We start from the raw sequence: 27,854 nt of genomic DNA on the forward strand, positions 1-27,854 counted from the left end.
TTTGTTTGGATCATTTGAATCCTTTGAATGTTGGCAGGGTTTTAATATGCAAAAATAAGGCTAATGATGTGAAGATGTTCCCAGCCTGGCATGGCCTTTAATCTCTCTCTATTCATCTAATCCCTTTTCTCTTCAAAGCCTCCAGAGAAGACAACAAAGCTTGAATAACTGGCATTTTCACCTCAACTGTATTAAAAATAAATATCTTCATCCATTAATCAGAACTGAGGCAAATCATCGTTTTTTTTTTTAATGTTTTATTAGGAATACTCTTTGCTACAATTAGTATTTAAAAAGTGTTAATACCAAACAAGCTCGAGCAGTGTCAAACTGCTGATTTTAGTAATGGGAGGACGATGTTTCGGTGCACCACACACTGTGCATGTGAGGTGAGCTGTGATGATCTGGTACAGTGAGTTCAGGATATTGCTAATACTTATAACTGGGATTATTCCTCTAAATTTGGCTTCTAAACAGATTTTCCTCTGAGCAGATGGATTTACTTTATACAAAGACTGTTAACCCAATAACACAACAATCCAAAAAAAAAAGACAAATGGAAATAAGAAATACGACTGGTGAGAAAACGTGTTTTTCAATGAATCAGATCTACAACTACACAGTGCACACTCACACAGTATTGTTCCTCTCACTTGGCATGAAAAAGAACAATATTAACACTCATCAAAAGGACTTATAAGGGCTTCTCAGCCAGTGAAGTGATTTATATGAAACACATCAAAAATAAAACTGTGGTCGCTCTTCCGATCATAAATACAGTCAGTAGTAGTTTTTTTTCTTCTTTTTTTTTTGCTTTTAAACAAATATGTGCACTGCACATTATGAACTATCTGTAAAATCTTTTATCAGTAAAATCATTATTCAAAAACTCAGAGGTCCTTTTTTCCAAAGAACTTTTTGAAGACGGATTTGTTGCGGGGCCGTGGCAGACTGGCGTAGCTCCTCAGAGAGGAGTCCTGATAGGTGTCCTGCTGCCATCCAGCTGAGGCCAGCAGTGGGGGCTCAGAGCTCCTGCTTATGGATGGACTGCCTGATGACTTGTCTCCGACTACAAGAGTCACACAGTAGTTGGAGCCCCTTTCCGGGCCTCTGCCTCCTGGGGTGTGCAACATAGGATTGATCTTCTGAAAGGTTGCTGAGAGAAAACAGTGGAGAGAAAATTAGGAGCTGTTTATGAACCGCACACACACTTTATATCATTTAGGTCAATAACTATAGACTAACATGATGTGAAGGAGTGGGAGCGGCGCTTGTTGCTGAGCCAGTCCTGACCGCTGGATACAGGGGAGTGCAGGGGGGAGGAGGTGTTGTCGCTGGATGCTCCAGACAGTCTGTGAGTCACTGTCTGCCTTAAACTGCCGTCATCATCATCTGGAGAGAGACAAAAAATTACAGCAGAAGAACTGAGCAATAAAAGTGAAACATTCACTGCATAGGTGCAGATGTGAGCTGTGTCTGTGAAACTCAACGTGTGCTAAAACAGCGCCATAGCTCCCCCTAGTGGACATTACTACACCTGCAGCAGCCAGTCACTGTTTTTTCTTCACTGGTTGGACCACTTATCTATAGCAGTCTGAAACAATACAAAGCTAAATGAAATCCTGAATTCCTTTTTGAACTCAACAGTAGCCACCATGGTAAAGGTGCAAGAAAAACCAGCCTGACTGATAAAATCCTCGTCGGGTAAACTAATGAAAATCCTATTCAATCAATAGCTACCACAGAAGAGTGCATCCTTAACCACCTTATTCAGTCACCAACAATGGAGGGTGGGGCTTGTATTGCTTCCCGTTAAGTGGAGCAGATGCACACCCTCCCCAGGTAAATAAAGCTTTTGTCCACACAGCAGAAGGCCGTCTTACCACAGCAGCCTCCATCTGAGGATGAGATGGTCGACTGCTCATCCACACTCCTTAAATGACTCTGTGGCATGTGACTGAACTCTCTGGTGAGGACAACAATCTCTTTGGCTTGGGCGGCTCCCGGTGGCTTGCGCCTGGGGAACGTAGAGGTGACATCATGCTGGGAGGAGCAGTGGCGTTTGGTAAGACCATGGCAACTGGAGCAGAGGGAGGGCTGCCTGGAAGGTGGGAGGGATTTCTTTTTTTCACTATCAAACATTTTTATGAAGATCTGAAACACTTTGACTTTGGAAATCAAGAGTTGGAAGTAAAACCACCATATCTTACAAGGAAATGTCTCGATCTACTGGGAGTCTTGACAATGACGACACAGACTCACTCTGACCTTTAAAAGAGAAATGCATAAATTAATTCATCATTTTCACATCATTTCAGAATGAGCATCTGTTAGCTTTGAAATGGAAGCACCTACCGGTGTTTGCTTGTATTTTCATCATCCATTTCTTCATCATAAAGCGCGAGGAGGCGTTGAGCAGATACTCAGAGCCATCTCGGAGCCTGAGGGGCCAGAAAAGACAACTATCATAACCTTCAGGTGCCAGAATGGTCAAGCACACAGCTGCTTTTTACGCCTATCGTTGCCTCTGAATCTGCACACTCCATAAAACATCAGCGTAGATCAGTGGTGAGTGAAGTCTTACTGTAGCCGAAAGCAGTTGGGTTTTTTGGTGTACTCTGGTGCAGGTAAACACTCAGCTCCCATGAGGTTCAGCGGCAGGCCACATGCAGAGCTCTGCATGTGCACAGATCACACAGACTGATCACTATTGACTTCAGTGGATGAATTATTTAATTGAGTTATTCATAACTTCTGCTCCCCCGGGGCTCTTCTTGTTGTAATTTTTCTGCTTACCCTCAGTGTATCCTTTCTATCCTGGTAGAAGCACAAGGTGTGTCTATATAGGACGGCATGGTAGGAGTTCCAGCCTCTGGAGGCCGCCTGTGAAAATAAGATAAGAGAGTGTGCTGCTGACTGCGGGCTTTACATTTGCTGACCGCGCTGGCTTAAACGTTGAATGGAGCTTTTCTTACTTTCTTTCCTCCCAGCTGCAGCTTGTGCTTCCTCTCAAGCGTTCCCTCCATAGACTGCAGCTCAGGCTTTCCACTCTGAGAGGGTTTAAATTACCAGCAACATTTAGACAAAAAGAAAAAAATGCTCCTCTCGTGGATAATTATTAGAGCCTTTTTTCTAAGGGGCAAAGAGCTTAACGGATTGCAGTCTCTCATACCAGGATGACACAGCGCCCTCCTGTGCCCACGGATCCTTCCTGCTTCTCCATGTTGTCCAGGCTTTGAGAGGCTTTTCTTTGCTGACAGACGCCATCCAAGCCCATATGAACTGACAGTAGACTCATTGACTCGTCCTGTTGAGAAAAAGAAGATTCCACCGTCATCACTGATAACAAAGTATTAGTTGCTCATGCAGTTTTCTTAATATCAACACTATAGTGATAAAAGCTAATGTCCCTAACTGCACATTTAGGACAAAATTTACTACAGTTTGTGTATACACATGATAATTGGCATAAATATAATAAATATTGTAAAATGATAAATATTCAGATGACTAATGCTTGACGAAGAAGTTAATAAATTAGGCAGGGTGGGTTAAAGAGAAGGTTCACCTAAATTACAGTCAAAATCAGTCACTTTTTCTCACTACATCTGCTGCCACATCTGGTGCGACATTCTGATAATGTGTGTAAATAAAACCCAGAACATCCCCATGCCAACATACCAGTAGGTATGATTTTTTTTTTTTCTTTTTTGTAATTTGGGCAAACTGATCCAGTGTCATAGGTCTGACAACAAACGCTGACCTCACCTTGGAACAACCTGTGTCCTCATCCACCTCCTCCCCCACCTTTGCCTCCTCTTCCTCCTCCTCATCCTCTCTGTATTGATAAATGTATCTCTGGTTGTCCCCGACATCTGGCAGCTTCAGTGGATCGGACGCCGTCTCGTTCACTGTCACTGAGGTCTTGCTTGCTGGCTCCCTGTTAGAAAACGCTGCCCAGGACCTCCGGTCTCCTATGGCCAGTGGAGGGAGGTGACCTTTGGGACTCTGCTCCTTGTCGTAACCCAGCATGCTCTGAACGTAGGGTGGCAGCCTGAACTCGGCTATGAGGAGGTTGGGCGCAGAGGCTGTGGCCAGGTTCCTGTAGAGCACGGCTGAGGTCTTGGGTGAAGGTGAGCAGGAAAAGGGCTCTGTGAGTTGGTCTGAGGGTTCAGCCTCTTCCTGGTTGGGCTGGTACATGATGTCTGAGCAGATGCTCTGCCTGTAGTTAGTAGTCTGGTTCCAGATGTCCTCCAGTTCCTCTTCTTCCTCTTCAAACTGCTGGTGGTCGAGGTGGACAGGGTCTGTTTCTAGCTCCACTGAGTCTGTCGATGGGCCTGATGATGTCACAGTGTTGTCCCTCCTTTTAGTGCAGTCTATACCTCCCACCTCAAGGGACACGAGCCTCCCCACCACTCCTTTGGGCAGCGGGTTATCTGGACATGGAGCATCAGTGCAAAGCTTGATACTGCTGGAGGTGGAGATCCCAGAGTCCACTGAGTCCTGACGCACACTCACACTGACTGTTGACTTTAGATTCACTACCATATGAGAAGCTTGGCTCAGACACTGAAGTCCAGGACTGTCTTCGCGCACACACTGGGATTTTGCACTTTTATGGTACTGGTGTCCATTCAGGTCTCGAATGAGCGTATGGACGCTGGGGCATCCGTGTTTATGTTCTGCACTCGGTGCTTGGTTCACATAAATGGGGAGCTGGGGAGGCTGCCTGGTCCCATCCCTTTCTGCACTGGCTTTAACCTCTGATGACATTTTGTCCCACTCCTGCTCCGCATCCTCGTGCAAAGTGAACTGGGTTTTAGAAAGGTCATTACATGGCACAGTCTGATCCTCCTCCTCCTCCTGTGTGATGACAGGAGTGGGTCGAGTCTGTTTGAAAGAGCTCAGGGCTGTGTGTCTCTGGGACAGGGGGTCCGGATCAGTCCCTGCTCCTTTTTTGGACTCTGGTGGTGCAATAGTAATGATGTCCTGAATGCTGGGGATGAGGGTCATGTCCTTAGGTAGGTCAAAGCTCAGCACAGAGCCCAAAGAAAGGAATCTGCAGTGGCTCCTCACATGATTTGTGGAGGGCAAAGTGGTTGGCCCCTCTGATACAGCGTATGGAATAATGCTGTATTCCTCTGAACATTCTGTGTCAATGTCCTTCAGCAGGGGGTTCTTCATGTAGGCCACAGCTTCTACTCCATCCCCACTCTTTGGTGAAATCTTCTTCCTTCTGCCTTCCTTCAGTGGCCATGTGTGCGTGTCATATGTGATTGTCTCGCAGGCATAATGAGGCATCCCATCTGCTTGCTCCTCCACTCCCATGATTTTCTGGATGGTGTGTCTGCGAGCATCTCTCTTCCTCTTTCTCTTCTTGCCCATTCTCTTAAGGCTGCTGAAGATGGAGCCACTGCCGCCCCCCGTCAAAGGGTGGAAGGTTACGTTAGCCATCTGAGCCGCAGGCGCTGAGGAGGATGGCGAGGAGGAGGAGGAGCGCGGCAAGAAAGTAGGGGAGGCTGAGGCTGCAGAGCGGCTCTTTTGGCGGGGCAGGGTGATACTCTCATACACGGGGGCCACAGCCAAGTTGTTATCCTTAACATGCAAGTAGGTACTTACCTATAAAAAGAAAAGAACATTAGGCGTGTGTGAGCTTTCAGATGGCTGAGGCTGGAAATATTTCATCCAGAATGGTTAACCCCAGAGAGACTCATGCGTGCTGCAGGCGGGAGTCCTGCAGCCCTCCGCGAGAACAAGAGCTGTTTTATGTGTTACAGATGAATGATGACATGATAGCAAACCTGACAAAGACAATCGACTACTTTTCAGAGAAAAACATCAGCCTCTTTTCCTCTACATCCCGCATATGTGAGAAAACAATGGATTCAGGAATGAACAAGCCTCAAACAGCAATGCAAATATATATATGAAAAAAAGGAAAGACAAAAAAATGAGATGAAAGAACAAAAGAACATGGACATGATTGCAATTGCACACTCGCAGGACTTAATCAAAATCATATGTGGCTGCACATGTCGTCATATGCAGCTGTAATGGCTTGACCTTTCAACTCTGTGACTAATCTCTTGTTTCTGTGGAAGCCCCAGACTATAAATCATGGTGTGCAGTCTGGGGGCCGTTCCTGAGAGTTCAGCACCAGTTCCCTGTCTAATGACTGTGCCTTGGCGTTTGGGAGGCACTCCTGCTGGGAGCCATTTTGAAGCACAAGTTTCATAGGAAGTGAGGGGTGAGGTAACTAATTTTACACAATCGTGGCACAGCCACGGAGAGCCAAACGAGACCAGGTTTACATCAGACTTGTGGTGACATGACAGAAGGAGAAGAGAGAGCTTCTGTCAACATCCACAGCAGGGAGAAGACTGTGTGTGCTTTTCTTACTCATCACCCTCATTCTGTCTCTGTCGTCAGTGCTTTCCAGCTTTAACTCCTGGCTCACTGAACAAGCTGAGGTCCAAAGAAAAGTTTTAATGTTGGAGGAAAGTTGGACTGTAAACATACTGATTCATTGTCAGATTTTCTGTAGGGAATTTAACCATTTATCTGAGTTAAATAAGACAAACTGCAAGGCCAAAATGACACCTGACAGATTACAGCAAAGATGGATTCGCATCCACTCTAGGAAATCCAAAATATACAATTTTTTTTCAAGCTTACTTAGATAATTGATTTAGTTTTTAAGGCCAGAATATATGGCAGGTTTAAATATCAATGTGGTCTGTCTTTAAATAAAACGCCCTAGAATAACCTTTGTAATTCAGTTTATAAAGCCACATACATCTGCAGAAAATACATTTAATTTTACTGGAACTCAAATAACTTTGGGTTGGCATGATACTATGTATCTGGTATAAGTTCATTGCATAAGTAGCACCACTCTTTTCCCATCTCATTAAATATCACAACTGAATGTACTTCATTAATATAGAATTTTTGTGGTTTTGGAATATGCATTTAAGACTGCACTTAATTAGGAAATGATGTGTTTTGACAGTAAAATGTTTTATTGTCTTTTATCACTTTTCTCACATTAACTGTACATTTTCCAGCCACAGTGACTTTGGAGATGGTGTGACTGCAAAAATGATCGCGCTTTGGCACGTTTCCTTTTACTCTTATGCTTGGCGTACCAACAGAGCAACAACACGGGGAAGCTGCAGACCGGCTGTACCTTGTAACGGGGGTTAGTAGAGCATGCCGCCCTCAGAAAACAACTACACACAGCATGCAGTCCCAGCACACTTTGAGACGCAGCATGCAATGCCAGTTCACACCACGCAATTTACCTCATTTGCACTCTGCCGATAAATCTTTCTCTTTCGCTTTAAACTACCCAAAGTATTTTCCAAAAGCCCCTGGCAGCGCCTCCAAAAGTTTTTACAGGCAGAAGATTGAGGTACAGTGGGCTGAGGGAGAAAATTGGGAAAAAGGAAGATGTGAAGGCCAAAGGAGAGGGAGGAATAAACAGCAGCAGATAGTCACGAAGGGAGATCCCATGCAGTGTCATTACATAGAATGAATGTTACTGCACTGGCTTTCAGGAACAGCAACAAATCATTCGGCAGTCATATAATCCCATTATGGTGTTCGGTGAGTTCTGGTGTGAAGTGATAAGTGTGTTTCTCACCCTGTGGACAGGCTCAGAGGTCTCCTCCACCACCTCCTCCGTCCCAGCGGGTGGGTCAAGCACCTGAACCTGGCTGTCCCCCGTGTTACCAAAGCTAAGGATGAGGTTCACCATGCCCCCTAAAGCAGGGCTGCTGGGCTCTTTGAGGACCACAATTGAGGGTTTGGGAGACTCAGAGGAAATGGACTCAGTTCCACGTGGCCCGATACTGTTCATGACCTCATACCCATCTTCTAACTGCTTCTCCTCCTGTGGCTCGGCTTGTCTGGGCAGGAGGGGTGGGGGCCGGCTGTCTCCTGCTGCCTTTAATTTGTTCTCATCTGAAGTGATCACTGGTGACTGATGGAACCGGTGGGTTTCAAGCTCAGGAGCTGAACTCTATGTGGGAAGCCACGGGAGGAAAAGTGATGAAATATCCACATTAGTAAATAAGCACTGAATCTGTACCACTAATGTTTGTTTTAAACTTTTTTCAATTAGCAGTCAATCAGCCAGTCAATCTTTCAGACACTGATTGTTTTTGTGATTAATATGATTTATGTGTCAATTTTCTTTGCCTACAATAGATGCTTCTCTGCTCATTTACCTCTGTTATTGGAGAGCACATTGTGGCCTCCGAATAAATGTTATCTTGTGAAGGCTCCTGTCTGCTCTTCTTGTGAAGCCACTGCTGCTTCTGAGCCCTCCAGTGCACCAAGATCCACCCAAGCATACTCCTCAGCTCCTCCAGGCGCTCCCTTACCTGTAAGACATTAATCTGGGTTTGTAAAAGCAGAGAAAATAAAACCAACAGGATCGCAGTGAGTCACAAACGTGTACCGCTGCTCACCATCTGCGTGAGGTGGTGCTCTTTGTCTAAAAGGTTCCTCCCCGTGGCCACCAGATCATCGAACTCCTTAAACTTTTGCTCGATCTGCGTGTCCAGCTCCGCAGCGAGCGGCTTCTGGCCATCTTTCCCTAGATGCAAGGCGGTATCGGAGAAAATGCATGACCTGGTGTCTTCTGTCCATGAGCTGTACAGAGGAGAGGGGGTGGGGTAGGAGGTGGTGGAGGTGGTGGAGGAGACAAGGAGCAGGGCTGTGAGAAAAGCCATACATTCGAAAAACATGAGAATGACCAGACTCTCCCCGATAGGAGAGACATTCATCGCCTTGTCACACTCGGCACAGGAAACTTGCGCTGACCTCCTCAGCACATCTTAAATTATACATTTCACCAGGGACCTGTGCCTGACGACGAGAACATCCTGTTCTTTCCTTGAAAAGATATTGTAATGGGCAGATGTTCTTGCAAAGAGGATTACGAAAGAATGTCTGGCGCAGAAAGGGGTCACAAGATCCCCACGCCCCGCTTACATCATCGCGAGGTAGCTCCTGAAGAAGTCCTGGAGCTGCACAAACTCTTGCAGACGTGATTTGTTCTCCGTCACACTCTTGCCCAGCTCTGTCCAGCCCTGATGCATGGCCCGGATCTTTACCCTGAGAACGTGGACTCTCTCTGGGCACAGCTCCTCCAACTGGGAAGCAAGGTTCTCCATCTCCTTTACCTCCTCCCTGATGACTTCATAGTCAATCTGTGGAGAATCACAATGAAAAACTATCATCTCCCATCATCCTTGGTATCACTCAGACAGCCTGTACCAATTGTATCTCTGTATGACCTCATCCCCATAGCTTTATGCATATTATTCAGCAAGAAGCCCATATGGTCTGCATATGCGCTGCCACGCTATAGCAAGCTTGCAATCTTGACCATTTTTTCTCCTTTTGACGAGGCAGTAATTAATAGCGCCGAGGGTTCTCTGGGAGTAATACCTCATAACGTTTCTCAGCTACAGTAAGCCTCAAGAACACTGAGTTGTGGATGCCTGTCTGCTGACGGCAGAGTTATTTCAGTTTGGGAGATTAGGTCATTTCTGCTCTTCAATGGTATCAAGTCCAGACAGCTGTGTGTGCGTGTGATAAACATAATACTGCCCAAAAATGACTCACACAGAACTTTACCATCCCCGACCTCACATCTCCAACCCCGCGACCCCCGGATGCAAACACACACCCCACCAGATTTACTCACAAACACACACACATATGCAGTTTGAGAGTTAACAGATGAATGACTCACAAGAGCATAAATAAATATCCTGTGTGAATAATAAACTTTTGCACGCTCTATGTGTGTATGTGTCTGATTGCACAGTGCAGTTTATACAATAAATTAAACACAGCACAAAGCGGGCTGGGCCGGCCCTTTTTTTGAAGTGAGAAATTCTGGCACAACAGGAACCAGACTGTGGAACAATGTGTTGGAGGCGAGTGCGGGAAAGGGGGGTGGAGAGGTGGGGGGGGGGGGCTTCCCCTTTTTCATTACACACAAGCAGAGGTCCATAATCCAAAGTCACTTGGATGGAATACTGGTTCGTATTAGCGCCAGTGAATCATTTCAAATGTTTACTCCGTAATCACAACATGTGCTGGGATCTTCCTCTCACCTCCAGGTGGTCCTGCTTCTCCTGCAGAGCCTCTAGGCCGCAGCGGTCTGGCTCACACTGGACGGCCATGTCTGTCTCCCTCTCCAGGATGTCCAGGCTCAGCTCCTTGCTGCAGCACAGGCACTCCTCCACGCGCACCGCCAGGCTGGCATGCTGGCGAGGCACAAAGTCATCATGAGAGCGCTCGTAGGATGTCATTAAGTCATTATACTTTGCTGTGTATTATTTGTTTTCCAATGAGAACCACATTGCAAATTAGCGTCTAAAATGGTGTCATGGAGTCCCTTCCGGGCGTGTGTGTATGTGCTATTTTCACATGTGTACTGCCTCCTTACTAAGAATAAATCGAATTAACACAAAAACACTCATGCGAGGGGAGTGGTGGCTTGCTTGGGGCCTGTTTAAGTACAAAGCCACAGACACACAGAAACCAGATGTGGCTCCGTTGGTTTGTGCAGCTGTTTGTGACAATAGGAGAGGGACTTAAAAGCCATTCAGCATCATCTGAGATCATTATAACTTACTTCCCAAACATTGCAGCAACCAATTGATCTAATGAACTAGAGCTTGTGTAGAGACTTCAATATAAACTGACTCCCATCAGCTTACTTTGCTCAGCAGCTCCTGGATGGCCTGGTCGTGGCTCTGCGATCGGCCTCTTTCCCGAACAGTGTCATTCAGCATCTCAACAGCCTCTCGTAGCTCCTCCACTGGGTCCCCCATGCTTTCCATCAGGGGCTCACCGCCACCACTGCTTTGGAGTTCCAGCAATGTAGGGGCAGAGGAAATGTCACTCTGAAGAGGCTGTTTGTTACAGAGAGAAGGAGAGTTGTTGTGGGATGGTTCCAATATCACTGAAATTGATCTGTTCATGTAACATTTCTAGATTTCCTCATTTACTTCTAGTGATATCTGGCCACACAGTGTTTTTTTTGTGTTTCTGGTTATGTTTTAAGATTTCTACTCCTACTAAACCATTAGGTTAAGTGAGTTTTTCTTTAATTTGGGTGAAATTACCCGTTAAATGTCACTTTTGGTGCACAGTGTCTCACCTGTCCCAGGCTGTACTGACTACCGCTCAGCTGCTGGCTCTCCTCCAGCTCCACACGTTCCAAGAATTCAGTCAGCATCCGTGTGTCCTGCAGCTCTGAGTTCTGCTGGGTCAGGGCACTCTGGACCCGATGGTACCTGATGGGAAACACACACACACACACACACATACAGCAGCAGCAGGAGAGTTAGCTAATGCCCAGCTACACCTTAACTGTAATCCACATCCGCTTAACATGCCCTCATCCTGCAGCAGAACCACATTACAGAGACCGCAAGCAGCATACTGAGTGCATATCACCATGCTAGAGCGCTGTTTATGTAATCATATATCATGTGTCACATAAACATCTCTTGCACCTCAGGACATGAAGGTACCCTGTCTGTGCAGAGTTTATATTTGAGATGGTAAAGGGAGCAATTTCAAAGAGTATTTTTTCCAGAATAAATGAGCCTGAAGTTGCTTGTATATAGCGTTAAATAATGACCTCATCCCAACTGTCTTACAGCTGCTTAGTGAGAGTCTCTACCTGCATCGGTGTCCATCCTGCCCCATCTAACACCCCCACCCTGGAAACACTTAAACCGAGCCCTTTCCATGTCTTTATTTTCTTTGGTCAACTCGGTGTTCTTTACAGAGTCTGAACTTGTGTTTATAGTCATAGGTAGGTCCAGTGAACCAGCCAACACCATAAGGAGTCCATGGCAACAGCCTGTCTTTCGAGGGCCAACCAAAGAGAGCTGCGTCATCTTGCAAACAAGGAATGGGTGATTCTGACACACACTGACAAGCTGTGGGCAAAGTGCATGTCAGGACTGTGGAGTAGACCTCGCTAAGTGCTGTATGAATCACAAATGAATAAACTGCAATGAATGAACACATGGAGAGAAGTTTTTGCCAAAATGGAGAAAAAAAGCAACTTACGAGATCTATGGCTATATATTTTTTGTGGTTTATGGGGTGAATTTGTTTATCTTAAATAAGAACTGGGGATTTTATGAATAGACTCTTCCATGTTGGACTGCAAACATGGGAAGCCAAAAACTGTGACCTCTTGGAAACACTGACAAAATTCTTACTTTATTTCCTGACCACAGTGACGAGTGAAACCACCAGAGTCTGATTGTTCAGATTCATAACATGAGTCTTCCATGATGATGGACATCAGGGGGATACCCCTGACTTCTCCCTCTCCTCTGTTGAAAACACTCACTTTCTTTCCACCTCCTCCATGCGTGCTGGCAGGCCTCGTGTGTGTGGGTGACTGTGGCCGTGGAGACGGTCCACCTCCTGCCTAAGAGCCCTGAGCTCCAGGCTGCGAGCTGCCACCTCTTTCTCCAGCAGATAGCTCTCCCTCTCAGCCATGCTCATTGTTTCAGGGTCACCAGCCAGAGCAGATTCCTTCATGGAAAGCTCCACGGACTCCAGCCAGGCCTCCAGGCTGCCCAGGGCCTGCAGCACTTTTACAACCTATGCAGCGGAGAAGCAGAGAGGCTAATGATGTAGAAGTTTTGCTGCTGTGATTTGGAAGTGATTTAGTGCACATCCAAAACAGCGTGAGGTGATGTACTGTACAAAGAAGAAAATAATAGGTTTACCTAATGGAGGTAGACCATGATCTGACCTAGATCTTTTGTAATAAAAGACTTTCCAACTATGTCATCAATCTGGGTGGATTTGCAGCTTCTTTCCATCCCATAATCAAATTATATGGCAGTGCAATTTATATCCCATGGATTAGTCTTCATAAATTCTTGGGGATATACCTTGCAGTCTCTGCCAATTAAGGAGGTAAAGATGAAAGTAAATGAGCTTCTAACGATGAGTGTATGTGAGCAGTCTGGGCTCTTAACCAGCATAAAGCTTCTCACAGTCAGAGAACTCATCCAGACTCATCCGTCATAACCATAAATTTCCCTTATAACTTCAGAGGTAAGTAACTTGCCTCGGTATGATTGAGGAGGAGTGTCTGTTGTGAGATATTTTATTAATATTACCCTAAAGCCCAGCTCCTCTGAGGCCTGCAGAAACACAGCGTTCCTCTGGTGCCTCCTCCGCAGCTCTTCCCACAGGACCTCCAGCTGACCGAGGAACTCTTCGATCTTGGTACAGCCTGGGTGCTGTGCACGGACCAGCCCACGACCCTCCTGAGGACGGAGTGTTAAACTGATGAGAGCATGTGATGACTGAGGACTGGGGTTTCTGTTGTGAAATATAGACCTAATCTGAAGCTTTGGGTAACTAAAGCTGCCTCAGATGAAATGTCAGCTTGTAATTTGATTAATACACAAACCAGGCCTGTCAAGGCGCCCACTTTACATGATGCAGGGGATATTTTCATTCAAGGCATGCATCCAGTGCTTATGTTTTAAGAGGAACTATGGACCTGACAGTGTGTCTTGGCTTACCCTTTTGACCACCTCTATCCTGGCCCTGTTGGTGAGGATCTCTTGCTCCAAAGCATGTTGACACCTCCTGGCAGCCTCCAGCCCCTCAAAGCTGGCTATTGAACACACCTGTGTGGCCATGGCCACGTTGTCCTTCAGCCACGACAAAGTCTGAGATGGAAATGAGAGCCAGCAGAGAAAGGGTTAAAGAGGTGAACAGTTTGAGGACTATCTGAACGTAGAATATGAGAGATAGAGCCACAGGAAGCACATTGAACAGGATCTGTGTGATATTTCTCATCCTGACCTTAAAACCCACCTGACATTTGTAAAAAAAAATAGTATTACTGGAAATGAGAAAACAGTAGCGCACCAGTCACTGCACAGTCACACTTGAATGCATGACAACTTTGTCTCATTTAAAAATGTGACATAATGTCTGTGGCGGGTTACAAGAAATGGGTGTAATAATTGACGAATGCAACTGCAGTGCTGACTTGACAATTCATAGCAATGAATTCTGAAGTGGAGGTCACAGGATCTTACTCAAGATGAACCATTTTGGTGGTTTGAGCACACAGACAAGTTTGAAAAGTGATCTCTGGCGTAAAGGGGAAATGCAGATGGGCGTGGCAGGGGTCAAGTCACCTTGTCAGCAGACACAGTGAACTTCTGGAGCTGCATGTGAAGCTGTGGGTGGCCTCGTGGGGCGGCGGCAACCTTGGGCTCTGCTCTGGGCTTCCTGCTGCAAAGAAAACACAGACATGTGACTCCAATTATGACTTACATAAAGACCTCTCATTATGTAAGTCACCAAGAGTGGGAGAGAGACAGAGGGAGGGAGGGAGGGAGGGAAAGGCAGGCTGAAATGTCACCTTTCCCCCTTCAATTGATGTCTGACGATGACATCATTTGCACAGGCAGGGCCGTCTCCCATGGGTGAGGAGGTGTGGTTCACTGATTGCTGCTCCTGGCTTTGGTTGCTCTGTGCTCTCCTACCAATCCCACATTCGACAGTGCTCTGTAGACAGAAGAGTAAATGTCTCTGTAAGAACATCCAAAGGGCTCAGCAACATGACATGTGAGTAATGCTTTGCTCTTTCTGTCTGCCATCCACCAAACAAATGCTGACTGGATGCATAAACATCTCAAATGGAGGGTTTTATGCACCGAGCTGTCTCTTGACAATGAGACATTGGTGTAGTTCACACGTCATGTGAATGCTACAATGTGTCTGGAGGCTGCACAACATGGACAGCTGCCTAGAGTCGAGTCGAGTCTCTCCTGTAAGTGACACAAAGCATGCTTTCTTGCAAAGGCTGGCTAATCTAAGTGAGACAACCCAAACTGGACTAAGGACACAAACTATTTCTGTTTGACAGCATCAACTTTTGTAATAAAAACACTGAAGATGGCAGCAACAGTTTAAATGAATTCTAATTGCTTTATGAATGAACACATAAAGCCTAGCAGGGCTGCCAACATGTGCTATACCACTCTGATGACTAAAAAGGGCCACTGCAACTGGAAATATGACCATTATTAAATCCCTTATCCCCAGGTCTCATTAAATAGCAGCAGTGTTTTTTCAGCCTTAGATACTGATTCCATGGCCGCCCACTGCAACTCTGTTTAGAACTATGCAGTGGAGTTTTTAGCAAGGTCAATGCCAGAGCTGTGACCTTGTCTATGTGCAGAAATCTATTAAAGACGTCAACAGCCACTGAGCCTCTTTTAGAACCATCTGAGCACTTTAAAGGTTGGCAAAAGGACTCTGCAGCAGCGTTTCCAATGAGAGCTACATGTATCTGGACTATTATAGAGAACACATAGGGATGTCCTGATAGTTAGTCTTTGTACCAACTACACAGGCCTCTGTCTCAAACATTGTACGGCGACAAGATCCAACAGAATCAATGCATGTACAATACTAAGATTTAAAACTTTTGATTTTTTTTCTTTTCTTTTTTGGTATGTAGTCATGTTGTTTCTAACTGTGTATAATTTAAAACTGTAAGGCACCAACCAATGTTTTAAAAAGTGCTATACAAATACAGTCTTACTTGCTTTGCCTCCCAAAAGAGGTTGGCATAAATATAAAATAATTAGATTAACTGTGACTTTAGTAAAACATTCGCTTATGCCGACATCTCTGCGTCGGACTGTATAAAAAATGCAGCCCATGCTATGTTAACAGTTCTATATAACATAATGTCTTACACATATGCCAGTAAAAACAGTGCTGGCACAAGTAAGGGCTCTGCAACAATCAGCCAAGCAAATACGCATCTGTCAATGATTTCATGTTAAAAAATCAGAAATGCTGAATTTACAAAAAAACAGCCATTATAATTGTATTTTATGGAGTAGCTTTGTGTTATTTTCTGAGTGTGCTTATAGAAGAAGTGAGTCAGAGAGCTGGAGGAAAGTGTCGCCTCAGTGCAGTAAATTGAAGGGATCTAACATCATTTACTAACATGCCAGTCATTTAATAGGCCAGTCTGAGTTTCATAGAGGCACATTATCAGCCCATTTATGTGCTAAAGCTGCAGAACTAACAAACTGCTGTGATTCATTTGACAAGGTCGATAACCATCACTGACGTCTCCTCCCCAGATATTTGCTTCTGTCCTTCAACCTTCGCAGTGGCTTCCACTGTAAACATCTCCTGTGGTGCATTCAACATCCTGCTCTGTCATATGAACAAAAATTATGTCGGATACAGCAAAAAATACAATATCCTATGTCATACCCAATGGTATTTTTAGGCCTTATCTAGTCATCTCCTGTTTCAAGCCTACTTCTCCCTATCTGTGCACTGTTGATCCTTATCTGCTTTCTACTGATCTCCTCCTCCTTCCCTTGTCTGTCTTTCTGCAATGTGCTATGAAATGATGTCAGCCAAGAACTATCACTTAGCACCAAGCCCATCTGGTCCGCAGCCCCAACATCTGGCTACAATTAACCAGAGAAACAGACGATAGCCATGTTTACCTCCAGCAACAAGAGGCCATATTACTGCTAACACAGACATGGATATATATATATATATACACATTATAATGTATGTACCCACACACAGGCAGTCAATGAAACCTCAAAGTTACCTTTAATGGACTGAGTCACATTGTACCAGAACACTGCGAGAGAGAAGTGTGTATGTTAGCATGCGCACGTGCAGATCCACTGAAAGTGTTGTTTACCAGCACATATGCAAATGCGTCAGAGTCGGCATCAGCCTGCAGACCTGTGCAGCTGCATTTCACACCACACCCTTAGAAATACTGTAATCAGCCCGTTGGAGTAAAAGCTCTGCGAAAGTATGCGACAAATTACTTTTACTATTGAAATGGTGGTTTTGCCTGACGCAGAGTTTGGCCTTTGGGCCCCAGGGTTTTGTTTGGAGTGTCTTATTCATCCTTCCATAAAGAGTAACGAGTGGAGCTCCCACAGACAGTTCTCCCAGGTAACTCCCAGCTACCAGTGCTATAAAAGCAAGTAACTGCAGTGAAAGGGCACAGGATGGCCATACCAACAAGCTCATTGCCTGTTGAGAGGAACAACTGAGGCCGGCTTGCTGGCCTGAAGGGCTCCTGTCACAGGTGTCGAGGCCACGGGGCCACTGAGAGCCTAAAAACACGAGCTGAGACATAAACAGAACCAGAAACACAGGGAGAATGGAAAGAGTGAATTCTTCTCTCCTTGAGCATCTGGGCATTTTCTCACTGGGCAAAACGAGGCCAAGGGCTCAAGTAGGTACATCACAGGAGCTCAGGGTCAATATGAGGACAGCTGCATTGCCTTATGGGATACCTCTGGGCTGAATTCAAATAGCCACTGTGCATTCACTTGCCTACTGTTAAGAGATTTAATGTGCTAACTTAAAAGACTAAATATACACATAATTACTGGTTTGTAACATACCACACACTTAAGTTTCTACATAGCTTCTCCTCTAAAAGACGCTAACAGTATGTCCTTGTAGGTTTATGGGCAGCAGGGTTACTATAGGAGCAGCCACGTGTTCAATAAAGTGCTGGTAAGCCTCCAAGTTGGGGAATGTCGTGTCTGAGGAAGCCACAGCTCTGCAGATTATCCACTCACCCTGGACTGACCCACAGGCCATCTAGTAATAGTATTAATCCAATGACAGTGTACTTCTGTTGCAGCTCTTGAAAGCCAAGACATTATTCTACCATTAAGTGAAATTTTGGGTCCTAGGGAGAAGCTTATTTGCTCTGGCCCACCGTTCAGCCATGTTGTACAGTCACGGCTTGACATTTTTCATGGAAGCTCATGTAATTCTTGTTCCAGGGTAAATAACACCTCTCAAAGCTCTTCCTGTGACTCCAACAGGGCAATATTCATAACATTTGCAAACTGAGGTTCTTGTCATAAGATAGAGAAGACTGGCAGCAAGACAGAGAGCAAAATAACATATTGCTCTATTTTTGACAGCTCTGACGTTTGAGTTTTAGAGACCATCTTATCAAGTGCTTCCTTGTAACTGGGACATCTGATGATGTTGTAACTAACTAGCTGGTAGGATGGAAAACCAGCAGTATATTAAGTGCCAAGCCTGGAAGCCACTGCTCTACAGCACATCGGACAGACTCCAAAAATACTGTTATTTAGGAAAAACCTGCTTAAATTGTAAATGAGGCATTTTCCAAACCAAAGGACCAAGTGCGTCACTTTCTGCAGCCACAGAAGTCGTAGGACCGAAAGAGGCTGAGCTCATTTTCTGCCAGCACTGATGCCGTTGTTCTCTCCCAGCCGAGAGCCACAGTGTGGTTTCGCCAGTAATAGAATGAAATACCAAAGGCGCTTACCACACAGCCTTTCAGCCGGTTCTGCTCCTCCTTCACCTCCTTTCCCATGATCCTTTGTGTCTCAGTTCCCACGTTGCACTGGGGCTCTCGTGCTGGTGTCAGAGGGTCAGCATCTTCCCTGGTGAAAGTGGAGCCAGTGGGGGGGAGCGTGGTCCTGTCACCCCTGCAGGACCAGCAGAGCAGGAGGTTACTGGGGTGCTGACAGAATGCCCACCATCAACTCCAAGTATGGCTCTGAAGTTTTCTAACAGTGTTTGTGTTAGTTGGTTTAAATAGCTACGAAATGCAGCTGATAAGACGGACGAGATGATGTAATATAATGGATCTAAAGATAGCCCGCCGACATGAGAGGCTCTCAGCCTGAGAAATATTTGGAGAGCAAGAGATGTTGGAGATGGATATCAGAACTGTAGACTTGAGTCATGACTGTATCTATTATTATGAAAATAGAAATTCTCAATTTAAGTTTAAGGACAGCAATATTATTCATTGTCCGGTCATACACCTCCTCAGAAGATTCTTCTTCTTCTTCTTCTTAGTAATAATAATAATGATAATAATCATCATCATCATCATCATGTTTCACTATGCATGATACAGGGATGTAACCAGTATCAATAATTCAGTATGGACCACAGTGCACAATTGGTTCCCATTTCAGCCCAGCATTTAATTATGGCTGTACTTGTTAAGCAGATATTGCTTCTGAAAAAAGTGTAATGATGTAAAAGTCTGTATTCTCACTGCAGGCTGTTAAAGTAACAATAAATTTGTTTTACAAATGCCATAAAAAATTACAAAATATTCTTGTAAACATGTTTTAATTTCGATTTAGCAGACTATTCAGGGTGACGGCAGGGTTTTCATAGTGAGAAGAGAACAAACCATGTTGCCAACTTGCCTCTGTAAGCCAAGACATTATTCACCCAGTACAGTAATCAAACACATGGTCAAATTCCAGAGCAGTGCAGAAAACTGAATATTATAAACCAAAAAGTGGGTGGTGAGTGATGCACTGTGTGGTATTTGGTCTCCAGACATCCTTTACTTTGCTTATAATATTTTATGGATCCAAACCCAAATTAAACAAGGCTAATCAAGAGGGAGAAAACTCTTTATACAAAGCTCATTTTCATTTGGAAAATGGCCTTTAGTGAAGGTTTTGCCAGTGCAGACTTTTAATGTAGGGTACCAGGAGATTAATGACAGAAAAATACAGCTCCAGCTCAGTGGAAACCTGTGGAGGAGCAATTACTGGGTGAAATGGCGCATGTACTCAAAGGGCCACCAAAGTTGCCGGTGGTATCCTTGTCCTGCTCTCTTACCTGAGGACCTTCTGAAGAAGCGCCCAGCAGTCCTTCACCTCACTCTGCTTCTGTGTGACGCCGGCAGCCAGGGCAGGATGGAGATTAGACAGCTGGGACACGCTCACATCTAGCATCTACCACACACAGGCCTGTAGGTTAGGTAGAGAAGCCCTCTGCAACACACACTCAGGATCTGATCGAGCAGCGCTGCTTTAAGAGAGAAGATGTTTCCTACCATGATTTGACTGGCAATGTCACGGATGTCTCTGTCGCCGCAGCTGTCCAGCTCTTTAGATGCAGACATGCTTTTCCTCTGAAAGAGAAGATGCGTATCAGTAAATGTGATCAACATGTGACTCTCAGATCAAAGTAGAAAATGAAACACTGAGCCACTCGGGGAACTGTACCATGTTATTAATGGCAAACAACATATTATCAGCCTGCTGGTAGAACGAGGACACCTCCAGGGCCAGCTGAAGATTTTCATGGTAGTTTTTCAGATGAGTCTGGACCTTCAGCCACCTACACACAGCACATGACGGCACAAATACGTTCAGGCTTCTATTCACCTCTGAATTGAAGATGTTTCATGCAGCGTGCAAGCTCAACTTAAGGGACAAAGAGTACATTTTATTGATGTGCTTCCTCCTGCTAGAGATGTTTTTGCCATCTGTCTTCCCTTGTTTCTCCAGTTTCAGGGCCAAGTGGTTGATCTCCTCGTGGAGGTTTCTGTATAGCTGCTCATCCTGCAGTGAAACAGGGGAACACAATCCAACTATGACCTCAGCTGTCTTTACCATACAACCTGGGAGACAAATTACAGCCAGCCATAGATAAAAGACTGTGAAATCTCTACAAAATTATTACAAAAACCATTAACATAGGGGAATGAGAATATTTTTTATATTTTATATTGTTTTCTCAATGCTCTGTTAATTATTACCTTGCTTCTTCCTTTATAATGCTCACCTGTTTCAAATCTAAAATTCTCCTGGTCAGCTGCATTTTGTCAACGTTTTCCCCCAGGACAGTCACCAGAGACTGCTCCTCTTCCTGCTGGCACACATAAAAGTCAATGTTTACAGCCCCCATTTGTTAGGAACCCAACCATTATTTCTTTTCAGAGCCACAAGGATTAAACCACATTAGCCCCGCTACCAAGGTAGATGCTGAACAGAAACAGCCCTCGGCGTTGGGAGAGGAACTTTGAACTTGATACTAAAGCACAAAAGGGAAAGGATGAGTGGAACTAAATGGAGAATGCCGTCTCCTCTAGGGATGGATGTTTTATGGACGTCATGAGCAACATCCTCCATTGCGTTCCCACAGGTCCATTATCAATCATCAGTTCCCTTGTGCCAGACATGGACATGAACAGAGAGATAAACACAGGCCTAAAATGCACTAGATTGCTTTTTGATAATGACAGGCAGATGTTTTACGCCGGTGAATATACACAAACAAGACATGTCTTCAGGATACTGAGCTAATTTCCTGTATTAGCAAGTGCTGTTTTTTGTGCCAATTATCTTGACAACTGCTGATTAGATCTGCCTGTCCATTCATATTTACCTCCGGGCTGACTGTTATTGGTGCTAATTGTTACAGTGGGAGATCTTGATGACTTTTGTGTTTAGATAAAATGAGGAAAGGAGGGGAAGACATTTGGGGTGACGAGTGTGAACAGGAACAGAAATATGAAAAGGGCTCAGGAGTAGAATGAGTGGAACTTTAAATAAAGGAATCGGTGACTAAATAAAATCCTAAACTGCACAGATTGCTAATAAAACAACCAATAATATCAGGCTTTACTCAATTACCCACACAATTTACCCCTCTGCAATTAAATCCGCTTCTCACAGCCTAGCAGCAGAAAAAGAGAGGAATGTTCTGTTTACCTTCTCTTTAATCCAGGCCTCCAGCTTGTCCACTTTCTTGTTGAACTCCTGCAGGTTCTTGGCTCCACCCAGGGCCCTCGTCTGATTCGCAGCCGTCTGTTTCAGGGTCTGCCACTGGTCCCTGAGCTGGCTGAGCTGCTTCTTCACGACATCAGAGGTGGGGTTCAGCTTGCATATCAACTGCTCACCCATCTTTTTGAAACCGAGAAAAACATAAAGTCATTATTCATTTTACATGTAGCTCAGGTGGGGCAGTCAGATTAACACAGAACAGTGGCTGAGTACATTTGACACCTCAGATTTGTCAGAGGCATTGCTCATGTGCCAGCCGGCTTCACAAAGGTTGGAAAACTGCCATCTATTTCTTGGTTATACCCTTGAAAAATCTCCCAGTTCTGTCTCTGCCCTTCCTGAGCCGTCTGAGTGTCAGAGGAGGTTAATTATCAGCAATGCACCGTTTCCAAACATTTTCTCCTGGGGGAGAAAGTATAAACTGGCTTGACAGAGGCGTCTGGAACACTGAGGGTCTGCTTTCCTCTCTGGTCGACTGGAAATCCCTTCGAGACCATTATGTTATGTGTTATGTGATCTGACAGACTCTTTCAACACCACAGACGGTGATTAATGGTTGTATTCGGATCTCCTTTACCTGTAAAAATGGTTAAAATAAACATTTGATTTTGGGACGAGTGTTGCTCTGATGTGCTCGCTCTGGTAACTTGGTAATATTTCAGTTAGAGCCCGGCCTCGTGCTGAATCATTTTGTTACCTGGTTGAGTTGAATTAGGGTGTTCTCAAAGTCTTTGAGGTCTCTCTGAAGCGTCTGCGAGGCTTCCTCCCAGTCCTGCAGGGGGCAGCGCTGAATATTACATCCATCCTTCAGGTCCTGCAGCTTGCCTTTGATCCACGCCTCTGCCTACATCCCAAACAGACCAACAGACAAGAGTTTAAGATCAACCATTTATGTCTGATTATAGACCAAATCCAGCTGTTCGACGATATTCCTCATCTATTTTAGCTGAGACTCTATCATCTTAAGAGAGTGTAATATGGTGTGGCTGAAGCTGACTAAGGAAGCATTAATCCTTAATGTGTAGCTGTCATATCCACAGTGAATGTACAACAGCACAAATGACACTCATGAGAAATGTATGATCTAAAAATTGGTGACTTATTTGTCTCCGATTCAATTTGGTGCATTTTGGTTGGAGCTAAAATATGAAACAATGTTATACTGTGCATGATGTGGAAAAAACATGGTGAACAGATGGATACATTTGCACAGAGAGACAAAATTACTTTAATTCCCGAGGCTCATCCCACTGGTTCTGTAATATCTGTGGTGCACCCAGCAAAGCGGTGGCCACAGTTTCATTTCTGCTGCTCAAGGAGAGCAAGAAGCCTACATTTGATCCCCTGACTGAGTAATACGGAGCGTTGGACACATCTAGAAGCAGCCCTTTGTTCTCCAATGTCATGTTATGCAGTGCAGAAGTTTCTCTTGGCAAGAGCCTGGACTTTATTGCATGAGGCTTTGTCTCGCATAGCTGCCTTTTCTGGCAACATTTGTATGGAGTGAGAAGTGAGCAGGAGGTGTTGGAAAGTACATGTTTGTTTTCTGCGAAAAACCCAGTGTGGAAGTCCGTGACCCACCCAAGTCACAATAATCCAAAGGATTAATACATCATCTCAGGCTCTTCCACCTCTCAGGCTGATCCTAAATGAGTCATACAATTGTTAAATAGCAGAACTTTACTTTTCACAGTGCTGCGCTGGTGTACTCTGGAGAATTTCAAATAAGAGCAAAGCACACAAATAAGTTACGACATTACATCAAAGCATTTCTTCACAAGGAACTTAAGTATGGCTGACAGTGAATGATAAGCTCCGCATTAACCTCTCATTTTAATCAATAAAACATCAAGACCGCACATGATACGGCCTCTAAACAACTCTTTGCTTGGGATTAAAACGTGATGTCACTCCTCCTGAGAGAGGCGGGTCATTAACTTTACAAGCCCCCCGGTGCAGCAGGAGGTATTTCTGGGTTGAACAGAGGGAAAAGAGCTCGACAAAACAGGCCTGCCCCTATCTCCTCGCACTGGCTCCCATGGCATTATAATGACCTCATACAGGAAGTCTATGAATCCCTTGTTTCTTCCTGTCTGCACTCCACAACAATTGTCTGTTTATCGAAACGTACACGAGGCCTCGGTCTAGCCACAAAGAGTTAGACGGCTAATGAATGCGGTTCAGATCGTATCGCCGCTTCTGATTTTTTTGTGAAAAATTTGTGTCCACTTCAGAAAACACCACTGCAGTCTATCCGGAAAACTTTTCCAGACAGCTTTTCATTTCTACAAGCTGCAAGCTGACTCAAATTCAGCAATTTAACTGAAAAACGAGGACAGAGTGTACACATTCTTACACTTATTTACCAACAACCACATTTTTTGCCTCTCTAGTAATGCAACTTGGCCCTGAAAAGACTGTGGGAGTTTGTCTCCTTTCTCTATCATGGAAATGAGATGGTGAAAGGCGAGATGTTTTGCAGAGCAGCCTCGGAGACAGATGGCCCTCAACGAAGCACTGCTTCTCCATGTGGTGACCTGCTTTGCTCTCCTAGCTTGAAACATTAGGGGCTTTTAAAAGTCTCTCCCTGGAAAGTTCACTTCCACTTCCACAGCGATGTAATACTGTAATAACAAATTTTCATCACTGATAGCAGTCAACCAAATCCCTGTTTAACAAGCAAGTCTCCAGGTACCAAAACCTCTGGCTATTTAAAGTACACTCTCAAATACAAAAGGCTTTTTCCTCCAAAAGCAACAGATACGCAAGCTCCACTTAAGAGCAAAGGGGCTGCTAAGCTTGTTAACATTAACGATGTGCTACAGAGCTGTTTTCAACACATGCATACATAATATGTTTCCTTCAGCTGACACATCCAAAATGAATTTCTTATTACTGGAAGTAAACAGTGTATCACTCGGATGGTTGATGACAAAGCCAACTGCTGGACAAAGTGTCCCTGAGCCGAACCCGCTGAAAAATGTCCCTGTACAACGAGGTGGACGCAGCGATGAGATAACACAACCAGTTGTGCTGCTTGGCTGAGCCTCTCTGGGCCATAGGCGTGAAGAGATGGAGCCAAACAATGATCTCATCCCTAAATAATTGCTTCACTTGTGGCGGTTTCCCCTCCCTCTCTTCCCTCAGCCGAACACAGCTCATACAGTTCTCGGGATAAAATAAGAACCAGTACATATTTTGCTCCCCTCTGAGGGTCATGCGACAGGCAGCTTCTATTGTGACTTCATCTCAACAGGGTGACTCGCTGCTTTGGAGATAAACCCACGCCAGCTTCTTTTCATTTGGCATTTTCTACATCAGTGGAGATGAGAGATTCTGATGAGTTACTTACTGTGTGTCTCATTTTCAAATGATTTAAAACATCCCCATCTGTATACTCTGGAAAAGTGGAGTGGAAAACGCACACCATCCTCAAGCATTTTATTAGTTTCCAATCATATGAAAGTACATAGAGAAGTAGGAGGAAAAGTGCAGCCTTTCATGACTGATAGTGTGTACGCATGCTACATTTTACCTGCAGTACTTCCTTGTTGAAGAGCGAGTTGCGCTGAGTGAAGCAGTCACTCTGGGCAGCAGCTGCCGTCGCTTCCTTCTGAGTGTGTGGATCACTTTCTTTCCTCTGCGATTCAGGCACTGAAATCTGTGTGAGCACAGAACGCAGACATTAAAGCGTTAAAAAAAAACATGAGTGCTACATCAGCCTCTTTAATCAGATAAAAACTGAACACCAGATGATGCTGATAAAACCTATAAGAAGGAGGTAAAGCTCTCCAGCTATAATCAGGAGATGTTTAACTATCAGTTCATGCTTTTTTTTTTACAATCTATAGAGGCAGTACAAACCTGTGTCAGACTGGCCCCAAGGTCCCTCTAAACAAAACCCCACTGTCAGCACATCGTGAGATGAAATTAGTGGCACAGCTTCACTAATGGACGAGCATTCCTGCTGCTCCCCAATCAGGAAACATCTGGGCACATGAAGGAAGCAGGAACGGACAGATCCTGGGATGTCTGACGTTTTTTACTGTCAGCCTTACATGTAAACACATCACCTTTGAGGGACTTTGGTAGATCATGTTCGCTTTGTCATACCTGAGCAGGTAAAGGCACCACCACCTTCTCACATGTAACTGGAACCATTTTTTTTGGCCATTTGCATGAATAATATATGAGAGGAGGAAAAGGGAAGTATTGTTGTGGTTATAGAATAAGAGATGGTGTAGACGTGTATTGTAGTTTTCTTGTCCTAAAAGGGGAAATGAGGCCGCTGCTGTGTCAGTGTGTTATTGTAACCAGCCCGCATGAGGACTTCAGCGAGCCCTTTTCTTTTGTTAACATCTTCCCTGACCTCATGTTTTCCAGTGAGCCCTGCCTCTGCAGGGTCTGCTGTAACACAGCACTTCATCCACAACACACACTGATGACTTCAACGAGAAACAGGCCAAATCCAACAGCCCACTGACTTCAGACAATATCCCACAATGTACTTGTGCCGCTTATGCGGCCAAACAAGCGGAAACAACAGGTTATTTGTGTGGCGTTTACTCCTATAACTGGTTTTCCACCTCTGTGTAACTTTGCTCCAATTGTATAATATAGTAAACTGTTTAAGTTTGGCGAGCACAGCACATGACTTCACTTCCTAAACGCCAAGAGATTCATCAACTCCACAGCTGGCTATAAAGACCCCACTGCCTCACAACAAAACAACTCTTAACCTCAACTCAATAAAGTTCGGGAAAATGGCATCAACAAAACACCCAATATCAAAAAATCTAGATTTTAGACTTAATATAATTCTCAGAAGGTTTCGTAAAATTAAGCTTATATATACTGAAATAAAAAGAAAGTCATTTTTCTAAAGCTGGTTAGATATTTGTCACTTTTAAGCTGTTAACATCTTACCTGTGGGACGGATTTCTCTCCGCTCAGTTTCACCCTGGTTTGTTCTTGTGTGGGCTGAAGTTCATCACTGCTGTCTTTTCTGAGCAAAACCTGAAACATTTAAGATGAAATAAGCAGCCGGCAGTCCTCAACATAAGCTGCAGATGAATGATCACAAGGATAAGCTGGACAGGATGAAAAAAATGTTGTAGGAAGAATTCAGAATTTAGTCACTTAATATAATATATCAATATCTTGAATACCTCAATCAATTTTCAGTAACAAAAAGAGCTTACATTTTAACTATGCCATAAAGGTATTGTATTATGACTTCAAAAATCCCAAGTAATTAAAGTGAATTACCAAGTAACACAGTGAAAATCCGTTTGGGTCCTCTAGTGCATTGTATGTTGAAAAATTATACAAAATGTCTACATGCTGAGTTTGAGGTTAATTTCTTTGATTGTAGACATATGAACAATATTTTTTTTTTATCAAAACCTAAACATTATGTAACTAAAATAATTTACACTGAAAATATTCATAATCAACCCAAATTTTGTCTTTTTATTCCTCTAAGTGTCTCATACAGCAATATTAGCACCTAAGTGTGATTTTCCTCAGTTGTTAGATTGAAGAAAGTGTGATCTGTACCTTGAAGTGAGAACTGGGCTTATTCTCACAGCTCACTCCTACAATCCTGGGCAGATGTGAATCTGATGCGCTGGTGACGTTGTTGTTGTTGTTGTTGTTGTTGTTTTCAGATGTGGATCCTGTGATTGACGGCTGTGACACCTTGTTCTCCGATCTGTCCTTGCTCCCAGAGATTGTGATCTTCTTGATGGATCTGGAGACAGCAGAGGGAGTGGAAACGTTCTGGTTCAGGTGGTCCTCGGCTGCCATGTCCTCCTGTTTGTGCTTGACGATGGGTGAGACGAGACAGGGGCCATGTGCGCAGACCTGGGATCGGCTGAGGTAGATCGAGTTCAGGTTGTGCTGTAGCGTGCAGTTATCCAGACTCTGGCTCTGCAGATAACTCTGAGTAAACTCCTGGCACTTTGGCACAGCCGGGACTGACAGCCTCGTCCCAATGGTGAAGGGCTGGACCTTCCTCATAATGCTCTCAGACATTGCCAGTGTCCAATCAAGAAAGCAAAATAAGCTGAAGTCCAAATGTGCACTAAAAAAAATCAGTCTGTCACATTCCTCTGTACACTCTCCTCACTCACCAGTTCTGTTTGTCCAGTCTCTATTCAGCAGGCAAGTGGA

At 44.5% G+C, this 27,854-nt stretch overlaps 1 protein-coding gene across 1 annotated transcript; it reads right to left on the reverse strand.

The window, feature by feature from the left end:
• Positions 1-269: 269 nt before the first annotated feature.
• On the reverse strand, positions 270-27,716 carry LOC139211318 (spectrin beta chain, non-erythrocytic 1). Its single transcript, XM_070841608.1, has 33 exons — positions 27,240-27,716; positions 26,607-26,696; positions 25,216-25,341; positions 22,378-22,524; positions 21,609-21,800; positions 20,680-20,763; positions 20,338-20,456; positions 20,118-20,232; positions 19,946-20,023; positions 19,729-19,844; positions 18,404-18,566; positions 14,447-14,592; positions 14,220-14,316; positions 13,593-13,742; positions 13,182-13,331; positions 12,398-12,654; positions 11,186-11,321; positions 10,743-10,937; positions 10,134-10,286; positions 9,001-9,218; positions 8,475-8,658; positions 8,232-8,387; positions 7,646-8,023; positions 3,769-5,619; positions 3,173-3,307; positions 2,976-3,050; positions 2,797-2,883; positions 2,585-2,676; positions 2,356-2,441; positions 2,211-2,268; positions 1,884-2,101; positions 1,246-1,392; positions 270-1,156 (listed from the first exon to the last, which is right to left on the reverse strand). Exons 1-33 carry the CDS (start codon positions 27,714-27,716, stop codon positions 891-893), a joined length of 6,942 nt encoding a protein of 2,313 aa, XP_070697709.1. The 3' UTR covers positions 270-890.
• Positions 27,717-27,854: the final 138 nt, after the last annotated feature.

Source organism: Pempheris klunzingeri, chromosome 12 (genome assembly GCF_042242105.1).
Source record: "Pempheris klunzingeri isolate RE-2024b chromosome 12, fPemKlu1.hap1, whole genome shotgun sequence".
Taxonomy (NCBI): domain Eukaryota; kingdom Metazoa; phylum Chordata; class Actinopteri; order Acropomatiformes; family Pempheridae; genus Pempheris; species Pempheris klunzingeri.